Source organism: Camelus bactrianus, chromosome 22 (assembly GCF_048773025.1).
Source record: "Camelus bactrianus isolate YW-2024 breed Bactrian camel chromosome 22, ASM4877302v1, whole genome shotgun sequence".
In the NCBI taxonomy this organism is placed as follows: Eukaryota; Metazoa; Chordata; class Mammalia; order Artiodactyla; family Camelidae; genus Camelus; species Camelus bactrianus.
In genome coordinates, this window is record NC_133560.1 from 19,591,370 (window position 1) to 19,611,652 (window position 20,283).

The following is a 20,283-nucleotide window of genomic DNA, read 5'->3' on the forward strand; positions in this document are numbered from 1 at the left end:
TCCAGTCATTCAAATGTTGATTGGGCCCCGACTGTGTGCCAAGTCGGGTGCTAGGTATTAGGGCTACAGCAGGGAACAAGAACCAGAGGCCTTGCCCTCCCAGGGCTCAGAGTCAAACAAGGAAACCTGGATGATTAAACAAGCAACCTCAACAGCGTGTGATGAGGGCTGGGCTGGAAGATGTTCCTGGTGGGGTGGAAGCACAAAGTTGAAGGGGCCAACCAAGCTCGGGGCCAAGGAGGGTGCAGGACACTGGGAAGTGAGTGGAGAAAGGACTCTGGTCAAAGTGGGAGGATGTTCCAGGCAGAGGGAAGGGCCCAAATGAAGGCATGGAGACAAGAAAGTCTGGCTGGAAACTCAGAGGTCCTCTATGACTAGGCCACGGGATGTGGGGCGGATACGGGAAGTGAGGAGGTCAGCAGGGCCCAGGTTATGAAGGGCCATGTGAAGCGTATGCTGAAGGTCTGGAGAGGAGAAAGGAGTGAAGGTAGGGACAGACCTGTGTTTTACAAAAGTTACTCTGCTGCTGGATAGACGTTAGATGGATATGCTAGGGGAGAGACAGGGAGCCCGGGGACTGGCGAAGAGACGGGGTTGGATTTCCGCTGAAGGAAAAGCATTGCCAAGGGAGTAGGGGGAGGCTTTATTCAACAGGATTAATGTCACAGCTCACGAGCAGGATCTAGGAGAGGCAATGTGCCTGAACAGCCAGCAGGCACTGGCCGTGTGGAGAAGCCTTCTTTCATCTTGGGAGGCAGTGCTAACCAGGGGACGAGGGCCAAACCCTGGCGCCGTCAAGACCCGGCTGTCTGCCCAGGGATGCATCCCTGTGCCCCGATGAGCCTTCACTCATCCTCTGGATAAATCACACTCTGCTAAGCTCTCAGCCAGGAGGGGTGCAAGGCGGGAAGACCCAGGCTGGCTGTAAGGAGGTGGTAACACCTCTTGACATATCAAGATTTGGTGGGATGGGTGACAAGCAGGGGGAGACAGTTTTGCTCCTCACGTCCTTTTGTTCCTTGTGTCTTGGCTATAGGAGCCTTTGTCTGCTGTCTCACAAGGCCGCCTTGAAAGCTGGCCTCAAGAACTCATTTATTTATTTTTATTGAAGCATAGTCAGTCACAATGTGTCCATTTCTGGTGTATGGCTCAATGTTTCAGTCGTACATATACATGCATATATTCCTTTTCATATTCTTTTTCATTATAGACTGCTACAAGATATTGAATATAGTTCCCTGTGCTATACAGAAGAAATTTATTTTTTATCTATTTTATATATAGTAGTTAATATTTGCAAATCTCGACCTTTCAGTTCATCCTTTCCCACCTGTTTCCCCCCAGTAACCATAAGATTGTTTACTATGTCTGTGAGTCTGTTTCTGTTTTGTAGCTGAGTTCATTAGTGTCTTCTTTTTTCTTTTTTTAGATTCCACATATGAGTGATACCATGTGGTATTTTTCTTTTCTCTTTCTGGCTTACTTCACTTAGAATGACAATCTCCAGGTCCATCCATGTTGCTACAAATGGCATTATTTTATTTTATTTTTTATTGCTGAATGGTATTCCATTGTATAAATTTACCATAGCTTCAAGAACTCATTTTTTGGGGGTCAGCCAGGCAGCTGCATCCTCCACTCCAGGCCACCAGAATGGCACCCCATTTGAGCAACTGACCCCCTCGATGCCCCTGAGGTTTCTTTTGCTTCTGGGGAGCCTTTTGGTCTCCACTGGTGAGGCACACTCCTGAGCTGGTTCTGTGTGAAAGAGAACAAGCTGATACACATGACTGTATATAAAATAGATAAACAACAAGGACCTGCTGGATGGCCCAGGAACTATATTCAATTTCTTGTAATGGGCTATAATGGAAAAAAAAAAATCGGAAAAAAAAATATATGTTTATGTATAACTGAATCACTTTGCTGTATGCCTGAAACTAATATTATAAACTGACTACACTTCAAAAAAATAAATAAGAATTTAAAAAAAAAAAAAAAAGAACACACTTTTCAGGACCTGTCAGCTTCCCTGGCTGAGAAAGGCTCTCACCACCTACCTGTTTCATTTTCTCTTTCACACAAATAAATGCATTTCCCTCTCTCTCCTTCACTCTGCCGCCCTGTAATGCACATCAGCTTCAGTCTCAGCTTCCAGGCTAACACTTGGAGGGAAAGGTGAGGCTCGGCCCTGCTTTCTGTGGGCTTGTTTGCCTGCGTGCTTGGGCCTGACATACAAAGCAGGCACATTTCAGGATGGAGAGGTTTCTTTTTCTTCCCTTAAGGTGGTTTGGGAAGGAGAGGACTAGGGCTGGGAAGATGTCATCTCACCACCAGGAAACTGCCGTGCATTCACACCAAGGTTCCACAGTATGAAATGATCTCTTCAAGATGCATCCAGCATAACTGCTTTGACCACCCATTGTCACTCAGGACTGTGGAATGAATTGGCATGCCCTCCTGCCCACAGTGACACAGGCAGCCATCAGTCTGTGGTTCGAAATGAATCTCAATGTCAATGCAGATTTATTTTTGCTTAATCACTTGGCACCTATTTGACATTTGGGTAGATAATCATCTAGGTTGGCTCAAAGCCTGACACCTTTTGAAAAATTATGGAATCTGCATCTTTAATTCCCTCAAGAATAATATTAAAAACCCGAGTCACTATTCTGCGGCGAGCACTTGCCAAGCAAAGATTTCCGTCTCTCCACTCCTGCTGCCGCACTGCTGGTCCAGCCCCCATCTGCTCTCCTCTGAACCACTAGCCCTCAGTCTCATCCTGCTTCCTCCACCCTCCAATCCATTCTCCAGAATGATCTTCTTAAAACTCAAAGCTGATTCCATCACTCTCAGCTTCTTTGCTATCAAACACACAGGAGGGAAATCCCTTGATGCCCGGACAGGCTCTACATGACCCAGCACTTTCCCCCCTCTGCCTGGCCTCCCCTCTCCCCTGACTCTGCTTCCCTTTGTGTCGTCTTCTACTCTGCCCTCTGGGCCTTCACACATGCGGATCCCTCTGCCTGGAATTCTCCCCCTTCTGCACCACTTGGCTTTATCTTCCAGGTCTGAGCATAAATGGCACTTCCTCAGCAAGAGCCTTCCCCGACCTTCTAGGTGAAGTTCGAGTCTCCTGGTATACGTTTGCCCGGCACCCTGGGCTCCTCTCCTCACATAGCTCAGTTAAAACTCCTGAGTTGGGGGAGGGTATGGCTCAGCGGTAGAGTGTGTGCTTGGCATGCATGAGGTCCTGGGTTCAATCCCCAGTACCTTCATTAAAATAAATAAATAAACCTAATTACCTCCCCCCAAAACATTAAAAAAAATTAAATGAAAAGTTTAATAATAATAATAAAATAGTTGGACCCAAAAAAAAAAAAAATACTGATTCAACAGACCTTTGAGCAGCGAGGGCGTAGGGACCAGCTCCGTCTGTTTCACGGCTGTGTCCTGGGTGCTCAGCACAGCCTAGAACACGGGAGACAGTTAATAATCATTGCCTGGCTTGATAGGGCTCTGGGGAAATTATGCAGCTACTTTTTGAACCGAAATGTGAGCTCTGGTGTCTTTAATCATCACTCCAGGAGCCACTGGGATCGAAGACCGGCTGCAGGAAGGCGTTCCTGACACAATCTCTGCTCTGCGGGAGGCTGGGATCCAGCTCTGGGTCTTGACTGGCGATAAGCAGGAGACAGCGGTCAACATCGCCTATTCCTGCAGACTGTTAGACCAGACGGACACCGTGTACTCCATTAACACAGAAAGTCAGGTGAGGCCGAAGCGGGGCCCAGATGTCTGCATGCAGGGCAGCCCCTAGGCCAACAGGAGGCGGGCTCGTGGGTGGGATTTGGGTTTGCAGGGGAAGCACTCCTACCCCCGAATCTTGGAATTCAAAGGGCCCTGGAAGGCATCCAGCCCAGTATCCTCTACCTCATCCCTACACACGCTTGACCAGTCTGTTCATATTATGTCCAGCAGTACATGTGAGAAAGTTGGGCCTCTCTCAGATCCCTTGGCCCAATCTCCACAGTCGACATATGAGCAACTGTGACCGCCGGGCTAATCCCCTGCCCAGGGCCACCCTGGTGGTTTCTGGCAGATAGACTAAGTCTAGGATGCTCTTCTGACAGGCCAGCACTCTTCGCAGTATGCCAGACAGAACCTTAATTGTTTGTTTCTTATACTTTGGACTAACTCATCCATTAAAAAAAAAAAACCAATTAAATAGAAATTATTCTGAGGTTAAAATTTCAGCTCCAATTTGTATGTCAAATTGGTTGCCACTGAGTAAAACCCAAAGGGAATGATACATGAAACCAGCATGTTTTGATGGGAGAGAGAGAAAAAAATAGACCGCAGTTTTCAACTTGAACAGGTTGTGAGTGACACCGGGCGAGGTTTGCGTGAAGTCTGAAGAACTGTATTTAAAGCTGTAACACACTTTTCCATTTAGGAGGGAAGCATCGATCTTCACAATGCAAACTGCAGGCAGTCAAGTTCCACTGTCTTCTTGGCTGATGGATATGGGAAGCGGGCCGGGCATTGTGTGTTCCCACAAGGGGGCAGGGATTGGGGTGGACGTGGGCAGGTAACAAGGGAAGCACTGGATTGCAGGGGTGGTGGGCGGAGGGCACCTGGAGACCTAGAACATACCCTGAGGAGAAGGATGGAGAGAGGGAGGAAGATGAGAAAGGGAAGAAACAGCCCAGAAAGAGAGGCAGGAAGGATGACGGAATCTCCCTCCTCCACTTTTGCCTGAGGCTGATCTGGACCCGGAACTGAAGTTTGTAAGGTTTCAATTTGGTTTTCATTCCATGAAGAATCCACATGCACATTAAATAAAAAAGGTAATGCACACAGATAAAAAGTGCCAGAGGCCCTTTAGATGAATTGGAAAAATCATTTACTTTCTTGTCAGGTGCGCAGGCTATGCTATGATTAGATTAAACCCCAGTGAATTTTCAAAATGAAAGTAATCTCGGGGAAATCTTGGCGTTAATATCATGCTTAGGAAAGGAAGTAATTAGCAGCTTGCTTGGGTGCTTGATCCCTGTGACAGTGTGGACGTCTGCCTGCCCCGCTTGCCATGGAAATTCCATTTGCAATGATCACTTTACTCCAGCTGATCCCAGGGGGAGGGCGTCTGCATGGCCGTGAGGTGGATGGAGTGGGCTTCTGGGGGTTTTGTTAAGTGCAGTGCATCCCTGTAGAAAGTTGAAGATGTTGGTTGATTAATTAGCCAAAGTTCCCAAAGAACAGTGGGCCACATTCCATGTTGAGTTCGGTCACTGTCAACAATTTTAAAGCTGTCTGCAACCTTCCAAGATGGTTGCTGAGTGTTGGACCCTGCCCACACCCCTGGGCCCACTAAACCTGAAAGATTAGTCTTTCTCATCCCCTTGAAAAAGTAGTGGGTGCACAGATGCATTAAGATAGAAACTGGGGAAATCCATTCTGAGTCTCAGATTTCTCTACACTCCAGTTTAATGTAATTGCATATTCGGTGGATGTTTCTTCCAAGGGTTTGAACCTGCCTGATTAACTATAAATTGATTTAGGGCTACTGTTTCTTTGTTACGTATCTTAAAACTATAAGCAAGACCTCAGGGTTCTCATTCATGTGTGTTCTGACTGCTCCACCGACCAGTCTCCCCAACTCTGCTGAGGCCTCCCTATTTCCTGAGACCCAACAATGCAGAAATTAGGCCAGCTAAACCCCTACAATTGCCTCATAAGCGTTCAAGCAAAAGGAAGAGCCACACGTCTCTCACTTTAAACCAAAAGCTAGAAATAATGATTAAGTTTAGCGAGGAAGGCACGTTAAAAGCTGAGACAGACCAAAAGTGGGCCTCTTGTGCCAGTTAGCTAAGTGGTGACTGCAGAGGAGAGGTTCTTGAAGGAAGTTACAAGTGCTACTCCAGGGAGCACACGGACGGTGAGGCAGAGAAGCAGCCTTATTGCTGATAGAAAGTGTGAGTGGTCTGGGTAGAAGAGCAAGCCAGCCACAGGACTTCCTCACCCCAAAGCCTAACCCAGAGCAAGGCCCTCACTCTCTTCAATTCTGTGAAGACTCGGAGAGATGAGGAAGCTTCAGAAGAAAAGCTTAAAGCTAGCAGGGGTGGGTTCATGAGGTTTAAGTAAAGAAGCCGTCTCCATCTCACAGGATTGCAGGATGAAGCAAATGCTGATACAGAAGCTGCAGCAAATTATCCGGACGATGGAGCTAAGGGATGTCACAAAGGTGGCTGTGCTACATAGCAGGTTTCAGTGGAGACGAAACAGCTTTATGGCCTTGGGGAAATATTCTCTCTAGGGCTTTCATAGCTAGAGAGGAGACGCCAATCCTGACTGTCTTGTTAGGGGCCAGTGCAGCTGATGACTCTAAGTTGAAGCCAGTGCGCACTTACTGTTCCAAAAATTATAGAACTCTTAAGAATTACGCTAGATCTGCTCCTCCTATGCTCTATAAATGGAATAACAAAGCCTGGATGACAGCATATCCAGATTTTTTCTGAGACCTACTGCTCAGAACAAAAGATTCTTTTCAAAATATTACTGCTCATGGGCAGTGCACCTCGTCACCCAAGACCTCTGGCAGAGACGTGTCACAAGAGCAACGTTGTTTCCACGCTGCTCACACAACATCCATTCTGCAGCCCACGGGTCAAGAAGTAATTCCAACTTTCAAGTCATTAGTTAAGAGATACACTTCATAAGGCTCTAACTGCCATACGTAGTGCTTCCTCTGATGGATCTGGACAAGGTAAAATGAAAACCTTCTATAGAAGGACTCACCATTCTAGGCGCCATTAAGAACATTCATGATTCGTGGGAAGAGGTCAAAATATCAACATTAACAGGAATTTGGAAAAAAGCTGATTCAAACCCTCATGGATGACTTTAAGGGATTCAAGTCTTCAGTGGAGGGAGTCACTGCAGATGTGGTGGCAACAGCAAGAGGACTGGAGTCAGAAGTGGAGCCTAAAGATGTGGCTGAATTGCTACAATCTTCTGATAAAACTTTAATAGCTGAGTTGCTTCTTATGGTTGAGCAAAGAAAGTGGTTCTTGTAGATGGAATCTACTCTTGGTGAAGATGCTGTGAAGATTGTTGAAATGACAACAAAGAATTTAGAATATTACATAAACTAAGTTGACACAGCAGTGGCAAAGTTTGAGAGGATTGACTCCAATTGTGAAAGATACTCTACTGTGGGTAAAATGCTATTAAACAGCATCACATGCTACAGAGAAACCGCTCATGAAAGAGTCCATCGATGTGGCAAACTTCAGCAACCACTGCCCTGATCAGGCAGCAGCCATCAACACTGAGGCAAGACCCTCCACCAGAAAAAAGGGAACAACTTGCCGAAGGCTCAGATGACAGCACTTCTTAGCAATAAAATATTAAAACTGATACATGGACGTTGTTTTTTCAGACATAATGTTATTGTACACTTAATAGACTACGGTGTAAACATAACTTTTACATGCCTTAGGAAACAAAAAAATTCGTGGCTCACTTTGTTGCAACAGTCACTTTATTGCGGTGGTCTGGAACCGAACACATGTTGCGTATCTCCGAGGTCTGCCTGTATGTAATGTGTGGCCACCCCACCCTCCGGTAGGGACCGTCTTGACCTCTTTCCCGGAGAAGTGCTTCAGGCATAACCACCTGCTCCTGGAGCTACTTCGTGTGCCCTGCACCCCAGGCTCTGTGCACACCCAGTTGCTTGCAATGCTGTTTAGCATCCCCTAAAGGAGGACTCCAGAATCATGAACTGTGGTTCTACTTAAGCAGAAATTATTCCCAACATTCTCAGAAGCTTCTAGATCCTTGGTCTCCAAACCTGTGATTTCAGAACAAACCTCACAGTCTTTTGCCTAAATCCTCACATTACCTGTACTGTTGTTGATTTAATGATTTCATTTAAATTGACTCACTTTGAACATTTTAGAATTTATTTTTAGAAGAATTTTTTAGCACTATAGTGAATGAATAGTCGTCCTCCCTCACCACTAAGAGAACACTGCTGAACAAAGACCATGTGAACAGAATAATGCTATTAAAATTGAGAACCCAGTTGACTGCCATAACTGTTGTCTGTCTTCATTTCAAAGTGACATTGACAGAAACAAGAGGTATCAAGAATATATTTAGATCCAAAATCTGTCTTTATCTTTGATGTAATCAAAAGTAGTGGAGGGAACTGATGGAGGAAATCATTCCTTCACTGCATTTCAAGGTAAACATCAGAAAAAATAAGTTTCTTTAAATCAATAAGACTCACATGATCAGTTTTAACCAGTACTAGCAATGCATTTATATCAATGGATAAACACACAGTCAATGTATGTTTTTGTTTTGTTTTTTCAATTAAGAAGCCACAGTCAAGTCGTAGTGATCTGCCTCTACTGGTTGGATGATCTGGGGCCAGTTACTAAGGATTTCACTGCTTCTGTTTCCTCATCTCTAAACTAAAACCAGTAATACCCACCCTACCCTACCACACAGGAATGTTCTGAGTAACAAAGGAGAACGGAGATGACTTGTGAGGAATGAAAAGCACTCTGCCGGCATGACATATGGTTCTAATTTACTAATGTATCGATATTATTTATTCTGTTACACCATGCCTGTATCAGTCCCCATCTTGCTGAGCTATTTCCATTCCCGTTCCCAAGCTGTCTGTCCTATTTTGGCCATTAATTTGGTCCCAAATTCATATTGCTTTGATGCTGTTTGAAATATTGCAGAGAAATGTAAAACTCAGAGAGCGATTCGTAGGTCATCTCTTAAATGGTAGTGTTTTATTAACTATTTTACTAAAGGAGAAAGTGAGATTTTTAACCTGCGTTTCCAGTGTTGCCCACTAATACCAAATTCATTATTCTGCTCTTTTAGGAAACCTGTGAATCCATCCTCAACTTTGCACTGGAAGAGGTCAAGCAATTCCATGGACCACAGAAGCCGGACCGCAAGCACTTTGGGTCCTGCCTCCCCTCCGAGACACCGCCCCCCACCTTAGGAGCTACAGCCCCAGAGGTTGGGTTGGTCATCGATGGGAAGACATTGAACACCATTTCCCAGGGGAAACTGGAGAAGAAATTTCTGGAGCTGACTCAGTACTGCCGGTCCGTCCTGTGCTGCCGCTCCACCCCGCTCCAGAAGAGCATGCTCGTCAAGCTGGTGCGAGACAGGCTGAGAGCCATGACCCTTTCCATAGGTACCCGTCCTGCGGAGGGAGGGGGCAGCCTGGCCCAGAGCGGGGAGGCCAGGTGTCACAGTCGGGATGCTCAGGCTGAGGGTCACTGTCTTAGAGGGAGGGAGTTCAATGTGGCAATCAAGACATAGCAGCCAGCAGATGAAGCAGAGGCTAAGAGTGGGGAGTGAGAACCCCAGTTCTCAGGATTAGCCGGTCCACTGAGGAAAAATCAGGACTTGGATGGAGGCCAAATCCAAGAGGAGCCTCAAGCTCAGAACATCCAGGTCGCTCAATGACAGACACTCAGGCCAACTCAGTTCTGCGATGCAGACCATGTCCCCTTCAGTACTTGACACATGACACAATACTATGAACCTCAGATGTTTGTGGATTCGACATTCTGCTAAGTGTTGATGGCTGGTGGGGAGATTTTAAAAGTTGAGCCTTGTCCTGTGTTTAACGCTGTATGTTTGTTTCTAAATACAAGACTCAACACGATGCACACCCGTCATACACGCTGGCTTGTGGGTTGAGGACGAATCCTTGATAAGAGACTCAACTTTAACCGTGGTTGAGGCAGAGAGATTAAAACTGTCCTTACTTCGAACCTTCTAGAAACAACCCAACTTGGTTCACCAGAATCTTCACAGTCTGGTCTCCCTGAGCTCTCCATCTTTCTCACCATGGCCACCATCCTCTCCCCATCACTCAGTTCTCGGTGTTCCAACCAGATGAAACTGCTTCCCGTTCGCCATGAGCCTCGTTCTCTCTCTCTCCAGGCTTTTGCTCAAGCCGTCTCCTCTGTAAAACCTCCTTCCGGGCCCGCCTCCTGTTCCTTTTCCCTGGGGCTCCCGCGGAGCTATGATGCCTTCAGGGATGTCCTGCTCAGTAGGCCTGGTAGATTCTTAAGTAGAGGGACAAAGTCAGCTTCATCCCATGCCCAGCACACACCAAGCACATAGTAAACGCTGCTTTCGTTCAGGGACATTTTTACCGATGGTTCTCATCCTCCTTCACAGACATGGAAAGAGATTTTCTTTCCTGACATTTCAAATAACAGATCTCCTCCTTTACATTGTGTTTTTTTTGTTTTGTTTTTTCCTCCTGATCTTGAAGTAAAAGCAGTTCAAGACCAAAAGGGAAAAAAAAAGTGGGGAGTGGACAGGAGAACACAGGGGGGCACAGCTTTAGCAACTGCATCCTAATTTTATCCCCTGAATTGTCCTCGTCAAAACTTGAGGCACACTCAAGGCACCAGCCCAGCACTGACTCGCTGAGGTCGGGGACTGGCTTAACGGCCGCGGCGGCAGCAGCAAGGGAGCCCGCAGAGCGAGAAATAGCGCGATTCCACGCCTCTCCTTCCGCGGGCTTGCCAGCAGAAGAGGCTAAAGGGTGGGTTTGCTCTGCCCTGGGGAAGATGAAAATTATGCACTGCTATGCTGTCAAGGAAAAAAGGATCCTTAGAAAAAGAACGGCTACTTACAATGACAAAATTTTTAAGATGGACAACGTTCTGTTGCCAAATAATTAGAGGAAGAAAATTCTCTCTCCCAATTCCATATTCTCTAGAATGGTTCATGTGAATGTAGTGGTGTATGATTATGAGAACCTACTGGGAAAACAGGCGGGGGCACGAGAACACGGAAGGCAGTTCAGTCCACAAACCATGGTTCTCAGTCTGAGTTCAGCCCACCGCGTGTTTCTAGAGAGGGGCCGAGCACAGTTTCTGTGTTTTTAATTGTAAAATGTGTAAAAACGATTTGCCTCTCAGCAGACCAGTTGTTCAGTTTTGCTTCTTGGCTCACAAAGCCTAAAATATCTATTATCTGGCCCTTTCTAGAAAAAGCTTGCTAAACTCTAGTCTGAAGGATAAGGCGTTGGGAAAAGCCAGGCTTGTGAGGAAGACCTCGCCGTGTAGCGCTGTGCTGTCCAGAATGGTTGCCACCTGCTGTATGTTTAAGTTTAAACAGACGTTCACCAGCCACATGTCAATAGTCATAGGTGGCTCATGGTTTTTACAGTGGGCAGTAAAGATACAGGACAGTTCCATTACAGAAAAAATCTGTTTGACAGTGCTGATGTAAAAGTTGGCACCTGCAGGTGTGTGTCTGTCCACGCCCTAACCTCCGGCTTCCTGAAACTGAGTCCATTGAATGGCAACTCAATGTGACTAACTGGACCTCCACCCAAAAACTGAGTCAGTTCCATTTTCCTATATTCAGAGACATAACTGAACACCGTCCCTGTCCTTGGACACCACTGACAGTCTCTGATGGTTTAGCTATCCAAGATTCCAGTTGTCTTGATAGGGTCAGTATTATAAGTTATCCTGAGCGAGGGAAGGTCTGCTGGCCCTGGAATTAGAAAGATCTTAGAGCCGGTTCTCCCGGGTCCCTTCACTGGCTGAATCACCCTTGCCGAGTCCCTGTGCTGCTCAAATTCTCTATTTGCTCCTCGGTAAAAAAAAAAAAAAAAAAAAAAAAAAATGTCCATGGTAACATCTGCAAAGGCCTTTTTGGCAAACTGTAAAACACTGCCTGTGTCTCATTCACCATTGTACTCCCAGTCCCTAACATTGTACCTAGAAAAAGGACACAATAATTATTTGCTGAGTGATAAAGAAAAAGTAGGGCTTCTTGTCCAAAGAAGAAAAGACATCTCTTGCGCTAAATGACTGTAGTGATGACTTTTTCTGTAGGACTCTTCAGAGCAGCATTAAAGGATTCGATTATGTACAAATGGGGACACTTTAGGAGGCACTCATATAAAAATTCTCATTGGCACGCAGCAGTCGGACCATGACCTACACCCTCTCTCCTTTCAGGTGATGGAGCGAATGACGTCAGCATGATTCAAGCTGCTGATATTGGAATTGGGATATCTGGACAGGAAGGCATGCAGGTACTGTCCCCTTCAATTCTTCTCCTTTCTCTCTTAACTCTCCTTTATCCTTATTGGCGAGATAAGGAATTGCCCCACAGTGTTGGAGGAACTTCTCCCAGAGAGCTTTGCAGAATTATCATCCGAAAGGCAGGGGACTTCCATGCCTATTCATAACCTCCATCACCACATCCCTACTGCCTGGTCCTGCAGAACAGAGAGGGAGATCAAAGGCTGCTTGGCTTTTAACAGTCAGCTGGCTGTGTTCTGTATTCTAAAGCCGCAGAGTGCCCAACCGTTCAGGGGAAACCACGCCTTCCCCTGACTCCCGCTTCCTCCCTGTGATCTCCACCCACAGCCAAGGTCGTGGCGCTGTCTGTGAGCAGCGAGGGATGTAAAGACATTGGAAAACACGTTTCATTTGCCATTTCAGCCCTGATGGCCAGATGGGCCTATAAATTGCCTGGTTCACCTTAAAAGTTTACCCAATTTACTCAAAACTTAGCTTGGGACAAGCATATGAACTTGAGGTGCTTATGTTTCCCCATTAAGACAGACGCCACTTTGTGATTCTGAACCACGAACAATTACATTCTCACCCCCAGTGCAGACATTAGGCACGGCCTATATTTGTTGGTGAGTGTGCCGTAGGCCAGCAGTCTCTTCACACGTGACGTTTACTATCCCATTAATTTCAGCAGTCGCCCCACCCTGTGTGTTAGGGATTGTTATTCCATCGTTTTCAGATGAAGAAACTGAGGCTGAGAGAGGTTAAACACCTGGACCAAGCTTCACAGCAGGATGTGCAACCAGGCACGTCCAAGCCTCAGACTCTTCAAAGTCCTATGACCTGGGTCTTGTTCTGAGTAATCCTAGGGGCCGAAGACACACTTCAGCTCCACGGAAGGGAAGAGCTAGCCAACCGTCAGCTCCCCCGGGGAGTGAGCGAACGGCCTGCCTCAGGAGGGGCCAAGGGTGTTCAGGGGTTTGAGGGTCACTTGTTCGGAAGCCCCTTCTGTCTGGTGGAGCATCACATCTGGTTGCCAGTAAATGCTTGTTGAATAAACAGAAGGAGGTGAAGGGCCAGACCAGACCACCGGTCTCCTCTGGCCTGCCTTTCTTGGATTCTAGTGAAGTTTGGATTTCCCAGAAAAGAGGGTGGGGTGTCAGAGACCCAAAAGCCACTCAAGGGTGCTACCTATGAGAAAGGGTCTTTCAGACCCTTCCAGCTATGGCCTTGGACAGAGCACGGCCCTCGAGGGAGCCTGGGGTGGGGCGGGTATTGGCAGCCGTGGGGGGAAGCTGATGTCTCCGCTCTGCCCTTGCAGGCCGTCATGTCCAGCGACTTCGCCATCTCCCGCTTCAGCCACCTCAAGAAGCTGCTGCTGGTGCACGGCCACTGGTGTTACTCGCGCCTGGCCAGGATGGTGGTGTACTACTTCTACAAGAACGTGGTGAGTCACCCTCTGGTCACCTCCGCCCACGGGACCCTGGGAGTCCCTGCCAGGGGGGCCCAGCTCTTCCCACCAGGACAGACAGAGTGTCTCAGCATAAGGGGGCGAGTCCGGCCGATCTGGACTTTGAAGCCTGAAGCTGTCCCAGACTAGCTCAGCGACCTTGGGCAAGATAATTCAGTTCTCTGGGTCTTAATTTCTTTGATAAAATGAGGCTAATCCTACTTTGTGAGCTTATGGTGAAGACTGGCAACACTGTCTGGAAGGCACCTGGCAGGTTAGGGGCAGCAGCATGAGTAGAATTACAAGCATGGACTGTGGAGTCAGATCATATTTGGTTCAAATCTAGGCTCCCGCATTTGGTAAATCAGCCTACACCTTAGTTTCCCCACCTGTAAAATGCAGATGCTAATAGCACTCTTGTCATACACTTGCTATGAGGACGAGGTGACAGCTTGTGTAGAAAGTGATCGGCAGGTAGTGATCACCTTATGAAGTCAGCAGTTCTTTTTTATCATTGTTGCTGCTGTCATTGCTCTTCTGGGGGCTCTATAAATGAGATGTCTTTTCTGGCTGCAAGGAAGAAAGCCCTGAAGAACAGTTAGCCTGACTTATAGCTTCGGTATCCTCCCCAGAGAGAGCCACCAGCACAAGAGCCCCACCCCGCCCCTTGGGAGAGGACAGGGGGAGGTCTGGGGCTGGAGTCATTGGCTTCCACTCAAAACCCAACACATCACTGCAGGCTCACCAGCCTTCTCAACAAGGACCTCTAAATCAAATACCTGTTTGCAATAATGTTCAGAGCAGGGTGATCATCTGGGTCTTGCCTAACTCTAGCATACTCTGTGGGCTTGAAAGAGTTGCTTAACCTCTCTGGGCCTTGGTTTCTTCATCAATAAGATAGGGAGGCTGGGATGCTCTGTCCGTAGCAGTGTTATCGAGAGGCTTCAGCGTCTGAGCTCTGGGTAGCATGTAGCCGAATACAAATACAATCATATGAAGATATTATTGTTTCTCCGAAAAAATATGTTTATTTCTGTCTTGTTGATAAGGGCCCAAAGCAGGCACAGATCATCTGAGGTATTAAAACCACCAGCGGCACTTGTCTGCAAAGCCCTTGATTACCAATGGGTAGAGGAAGAAGTCAGAACATTGCCACACTCAGGGAGGGAACAGGGCCTGAGGTTTTCATTATCTAGTTCAAGGACCTTTGAATAATCCCAAGAGACTCTAAACAGACTCCAACTCCCGTTTGCATAAGGAAAAAGCAGGGATTAAGTCCAGGCTGATGGAAGAGAAACACATCGGCCAAGTGCAGCTACAAAATGGCTTTATTTTTTTCCATCTTTTTTCCATTCTCCCACGCCTGCTTTCAGGCACTGTCACAGTTACTCTGACTCAGGACTAAGCATTTTTGTGCCAAGTTCAATGTATATGCATGACAAAAAAAAATAATATAAATTCGATAAACTGGATGGTACTATTATTTCAGCAAATCTATGCAAACAAGTCTCTATGTGACCTCCAAGACTGTTTACTTAGAATTCAAAATGCCCCCATTCAATGTTTTTTTTCTCGCCTTCAAAGGAATTGTTCTCTCAAATAAGCACAACCTCTTCTCCACATTAAATTTTTGAAATAGAAAAGGAAACATTTCCAGCCAGCCATGCTTTCAGAGCTGAAATGATATTTATTTCCAGCCCAACGCTCGGAACTGCAATACTGATGCCGCATCATCCCCCCCTTGCAATTAGAGGGCAGAGAACTATGACTTCCACATCCCAAACCAATTTCGGACGGGATTAAAACCCCACCTCCTCTGGAACGTGAACAGTGAATTAATCACCACACTATAGCTGCGTGGGAGCAACAGCAGGCGCCCCATCTCAGCGATGCCATCAGGGGTTCAGGGCGTCCCCTCCGGGGTGCAGGGACTCCAGCCAGGCAGAGCAACTGGCAAGGAGCAAGGTCCTCCCACGACCTGCGGAGGAAGGAAGCACGCGTTCATGGTAAAACTCCAGGATGAGTCTTAGGACAACAGAACCACCACGGTTGACTTCTTTTGTTCAGATCGTTCTGGAACGTCTTCTGGGTCAGGAACACTAGCAGGCCCTGGGTGTAGAGCAGAGACTGAGACAGACGTGGTCCCCGCTCTCATGGGGCTTACAGTCTAAATCAGGGTTCAGCAAACTTCTTCTGCAAGGGGCTGGATGAGAGAGGTTTTCAGCTTTGTAGTTCGTGCAGCTGCTGTCACACCAGCGCACCTCCACCGTGGCAACATGAAAGCAGCTTTAGACAATATCATGTGCCACTGAATCCATGTGGCTGTGTCCCAGGGAACCTTCCTTACGGCTTGATTTGACCTGCTTGCAGGATGTAGTTTGTCATCTCTGGGTCCCAGTGCATCTTGCTTCTCAAAACGTGGTTCTTGGAGCAGCAACAAGAGCATCGTGTGAATGCGACTCATGTGGACCTTAGAGACTGACAAGCACTAGTACAGGGAAAAAGAAATTAACATTTAAAAAACATTTTCTTCGATCTGTCTCCCCAGAGGAAGGTCAGGGCGCTACAGACATATCGCCAGAAGACTTCTCAACCTAATGAATCCAGAAGGAAATAGCAGTTAAGCTATGGCCTGAAAGAAAAGGAGATTTAACTGTGCGTTGACCAGTTTCCTGGCTGAGGAGGAGAGGTGTGACAGCCGAGTCCTGACAGGAAATATTTCAGGAAGTTTATTTATAATTTTATAGCATACGTTGTATCGAATTCCAAAATGAAGTGTAAGCAGTTTACAGTAAAAACACAAAATCAATAGGGAAGTTATAAAGAAAATATAAAAAAGTGTAGGTCAGGAAGCGCAGAAAAGGGAGGAGGAGGTGGGTCCCACCAGGAACCTAGGATGAGATGCTGAGTATTGAATGTCTGGTTAGAACAAGCAGACCAGTTCTCCAGGAGAAACACTTTCTCTTTGCTCTAAATTCAGACAGAGGTCAACTTGTCAAGCAGACCTTTAGGAAAAAAGTCACATGACCACCATCAGAAACTTGTCTTCAATGGCATTTTTGTAGGAAATGAAAACCAACTCCCACAGAGTCACTCTTTTTTTTTTAAGTAACTCAATAAAAATCAACATTAAAATATAATTCAGTGAGGACATCTCTATAGGAAACTGAGCCAACGGTGTCCAAGCACGAACACCTGATTGCTTCCACTAGGGCTTAGACAAAGCCCCTCAGTGCCTCTGGTGTGCACAGTGTAGGGCGGGGAGCTCGGCAAATGCTAGCTCTCTGCTGCCCGGGTCGCCAGGGTTCTCCGCACACGCCTGTTCTCGTGCTGATGCCCTGATACCCAGTCCTGCCTGGGGCTGTTTGGCATGAATACCCACCGCCATTAAGAGAGAACTTCCCAGGTGCCAGACACACTGTGCTGGGAACTTGCCATGCCTGTGTAACTGTAACAGCTAGCTGTAGGGCGGAGGTTAAGAGCAAACGTGTTAAGAGTCAGACTGGGTTCGAATCCCAGCCCCGCTCTGCTACTTAATAGCATTGTGGCCTTAAGTGCTATTAAGCTCTCTGAGTGTCTTCATCTGTAAAATGAGAAAATGCCACCTAACTCCCGGGGTGATGGTGTGCAGCAACGAGTTAATAGGTGTGAGGTGTTCAGAACTGCACCCTGTACATAGTAAATGTTTCATTTGTCCGGGCTAAACTACATGATGATGGTGACAGTGACGGTGGCCATGACAACAGCAGCAGGTGCTGACAGCCTCGGGGGTGGGGACGTTTATTATCTGTTTTATAGACACACAGCCACGGGCCAGAGCCCAAGTCACGCAGATAAGGCAGCCAGAGTCGAGATGGGACTCCGTTCCAGTCCACTGCCCTCACCACCACGGCACTCGGTGCCTCCGAGAAACCCAGCCATGCTCTTCCCTGTATGTTGCCAAATCGCTTGAAGGCAAAGGTCACCGGGATACAGGCAGTGTGCTGTCTGCTCTCCAAGCGTCCCTAGTGCCATGTCTCAGCGTAAACTGTTCAAGAAATGTCACATGATATCATCACGCTTGGCCATGGAGCCTCAGCCTCCCCGACCCTAGCGCCGGGGACTGCCCGTCTTCCTTCCTTGGCTTCGGCTGTGGCCAGAGCGTGGGTGAAAACGGGGTCAGGCGCCACAGCACCTGCTGGATGGCAAGACTGTGCACCTTAAAAGACCAAGTTGATGCTCAGGGTCCGGAGAGGAGAGCTCGAGGGTTGGAGGCAGAAGGAGCAGACCTACACTGTGACCACTGGAGGATGCCCTGCTGCCTCTGGCACCCGCGGCAGAAAGCGCCAGCCCGGCATTCTGTGTTCAGCGCCACCCTGACACGGCGCCCTGGGCTGGGCCTCTCCCGCCGTGGGATGGAGGGCTCTGGACCAGGGCGCTGCAGACCGGGCTGTCGTCTCAGAACCTGAATTCACGCTAACAAACACATCCACTTCCGTAGTGATTTTGAGAGTGGGCTCTCAAGCCAGAACATCTGGGCGTTGCTGCTTACTAGCTCTGTAACCCCAGCCCTGTGGTCTGAGCTCGCTGAGGCTCGGTTTTCTCAGCCGCAGGGTGAGGAGAGCAGGGACTGCCTCGCAAGGCTGTTGCGTAGATTGGGTGGGTCAGGACGGACGCAGGAAGCGCTTTAGAAGTCTCTGTTGCTGTTACTGTTGAATCGCGTGTAGATGGCGTCACTTCCAGCCCTGGCGTCCTCGGAGCCTACAGCCTCACGTGGCAGTGCCAGCCCCTACTGGCCGGCCGAGGGACTGGGGTGCGGTGACTCACCCCGGCTGAGCCACTCAAGCCGCCTCTGTGTACGTGGAGACAAGAGTTACTGTCTTACTCACCCAGCAGGGAGGAAGGGGCTGGACGCCAGCACCAAGACTTCAGCACTTCAATTTTTCTGAAACCCACCGTGTCAAGGGCACGAGCGGCTGCCGTTGATTTGCCCAGAGTGCATTTCAAACCTACCTGCAGCACAGTAGCAGACGAGCCCTCTCTCTCCTAAATCTCCTCTGAGAAGGACCTTCACCGAAACCCGCAGGAGGAAGGTCCTCGCGGCATCACGAGGCTGGAGGAGGGAGGAGGCGACCGGAAGCCCCGTAGCGGCAGTGGAAGGGAGCCCGGCTTTCAGACAGACAGACGCACGGTCCGGGGTATCTCAGGGCACGGGGGTCTCTTTCAGAGCCAGGACAGTTCCCACTGGTTATCTGGGCAGAAGAGCCAAAGGATGGGGCTCCCTGGCGGGAGGAATCTCGGTCAGCATTGTCACTGCATCATCCCGTGACGGAGCTGAGAAGGCGCGGGCGCGGCTGAAGAGGAAGAGCTTTAACAAGTCAGGTGCTGGTTGTGCCGCTTTCTAGCTCTGAACTCGGGCACAGCTCAGAGCCTCAGATTCCTCATCTGTAGAGTGGGGCTAAGAACATTAATATTATTACCAAGTTGTATTATTGAATATAATAATGCATAAATATAGTGCTGTTATATTAGCAATAACATTAACCTTGCTGGGCTGTTGGGACAAATTATAATACATACATATTGTACATCTGCTAACGTACTGTATGCTGGTACACTATGATCTATCACACACCGGGCGCCAATAGAAGCTCAGGTAGCAATTATGGTTTAATAATATGAACGTGTTAATAGTAATAGTAGTAGTATTAAATAAATAATATTATTTATAAATAATAATTATATATTATTTATTATTATTAATATTATTACTATTAATAATAATAAATAATAATTAAATAATAAATAGGCTCTTCAAAATGCCCTTCTCTGGTGGGGGGGGGTCTTAAGTGGGGAAGACGTTTGAGAGCAGCATAAAGCCACACTTTGGCATAAGATTTTCTCCTTCCCCCTTGTGAGTTGCGTGGCCATGAGGAAAGTGTGGTGAGGTCAGCCCCCTCATGACGTCAGTCTTCCCGCCAGTCTTCCCAGCATCGGGGACACCCTTTCCTCTTACCACACTGCTAGTCACAACTGCTGCCTTTCGGGATCACGTGCCACGGTGTAGGTGCTACTACTCCCCTCAGGAAGATGGCAAGGTGATGTTCAGAAAGGCTAAGCAGTTTGCCCAAGGTCACACAGCTAGCACATGACAGCAGGATTCGAAACCAGTCCTCTCTGCCTCCAAAAGCCTATGGGCTTGGCCGCCACAGAACACTTCCCTTAGCAAACTGGCAGGGCTCCCCTCCGCACCTGAAGAAGGCTCACAGTCGGAGTAGGAGTCACGGCAGCCGTCACTGCGGGAGGAGTGCGGTTACCCCCCACCCTCACACCCCTGCCTGGCGCGAACGAGGACGCTCCGAGTGTGCGGGGAGTGATTGTCAGAGGCTCCTGAGCGGCGCTTGGGGACTGGCTGCCCGCGGGCCCGCACTCACAAAGCCACCCTCTCTGCCTGCAGTGCTACGTCAACCTGCTCTTCTGGTACCAGTTTTTCTGCGGCTTCTCGGGCTCCACCATGATCGACTACTGGCAGATGATCTTCTTTAATCTCTTCTTCACTTCCTTGCCGCCTCTGGTCTTCGGCATCCTGGATAAAGACCTCTCTATGGAAACACTGCTGGCGCTGCCCGAGCTGTACAAGAGTGGCCAGAACTCCGAGGTAAGGGGCTCGGGCTGGCAGGGGGCCGCTGACCTCCGACTCCTCCCTGGAGGTGTCAGAGAAAGAGCTCTGGGCTGGGGGCTGTGTGTCCTGGTCACCGC

General features: G+C 48.1%; 1 protein-coding gene and 1 non-coding gene across 6 annotated transcripts in view; both read left to right on the forward strand.

Moving 5' to 3' along the window:
- ATP10B (ATPase phospholipid transporting 10B (putative)) overlaps positions 1-20,283 on the forward strand; it is a 282,609-nt gene that overhangs the window by 241,562 nt on the left and 20,764 nt on the right. For 4 of the 5 annotated variants that reach the window (XM_045508136.2, XM_010972219.3, XM_010972220.3 and 1 more), the window contains 5 exons: positions 3,588-3,772; positions 8,908-9,229; positions 12,033-12,109; positions 13,417-13,542; positions 19,982-20,182. In XM_045508136.2, the coding sequence (XP_045364092.2) occupies positions 3,588-3,772; positions 8,908-9,229; positions 12,033-12,109; positions 13,417-13,542; positions 19,982-20,182 (911 nt within the window). Of the gene's footprint in view, positions 1-3,587; positions 3,773-8,907; positions 9,230-12,032; positions 12,110-13,416; positions 13,543-19,981; positions 20,183-20,283 lie in introns of those variants that run through there. The other variant, XR_006720747.2, reaches the window with a different exon arrangement.
- Positions 3,207-3,278, forward strand: TRNAA-GGC (transfer RNA alanine (anticodon GGC)). Its single transcript has one exon. It is a non-coding gene; the product is annotated as a tRNA-Ala (tRNA).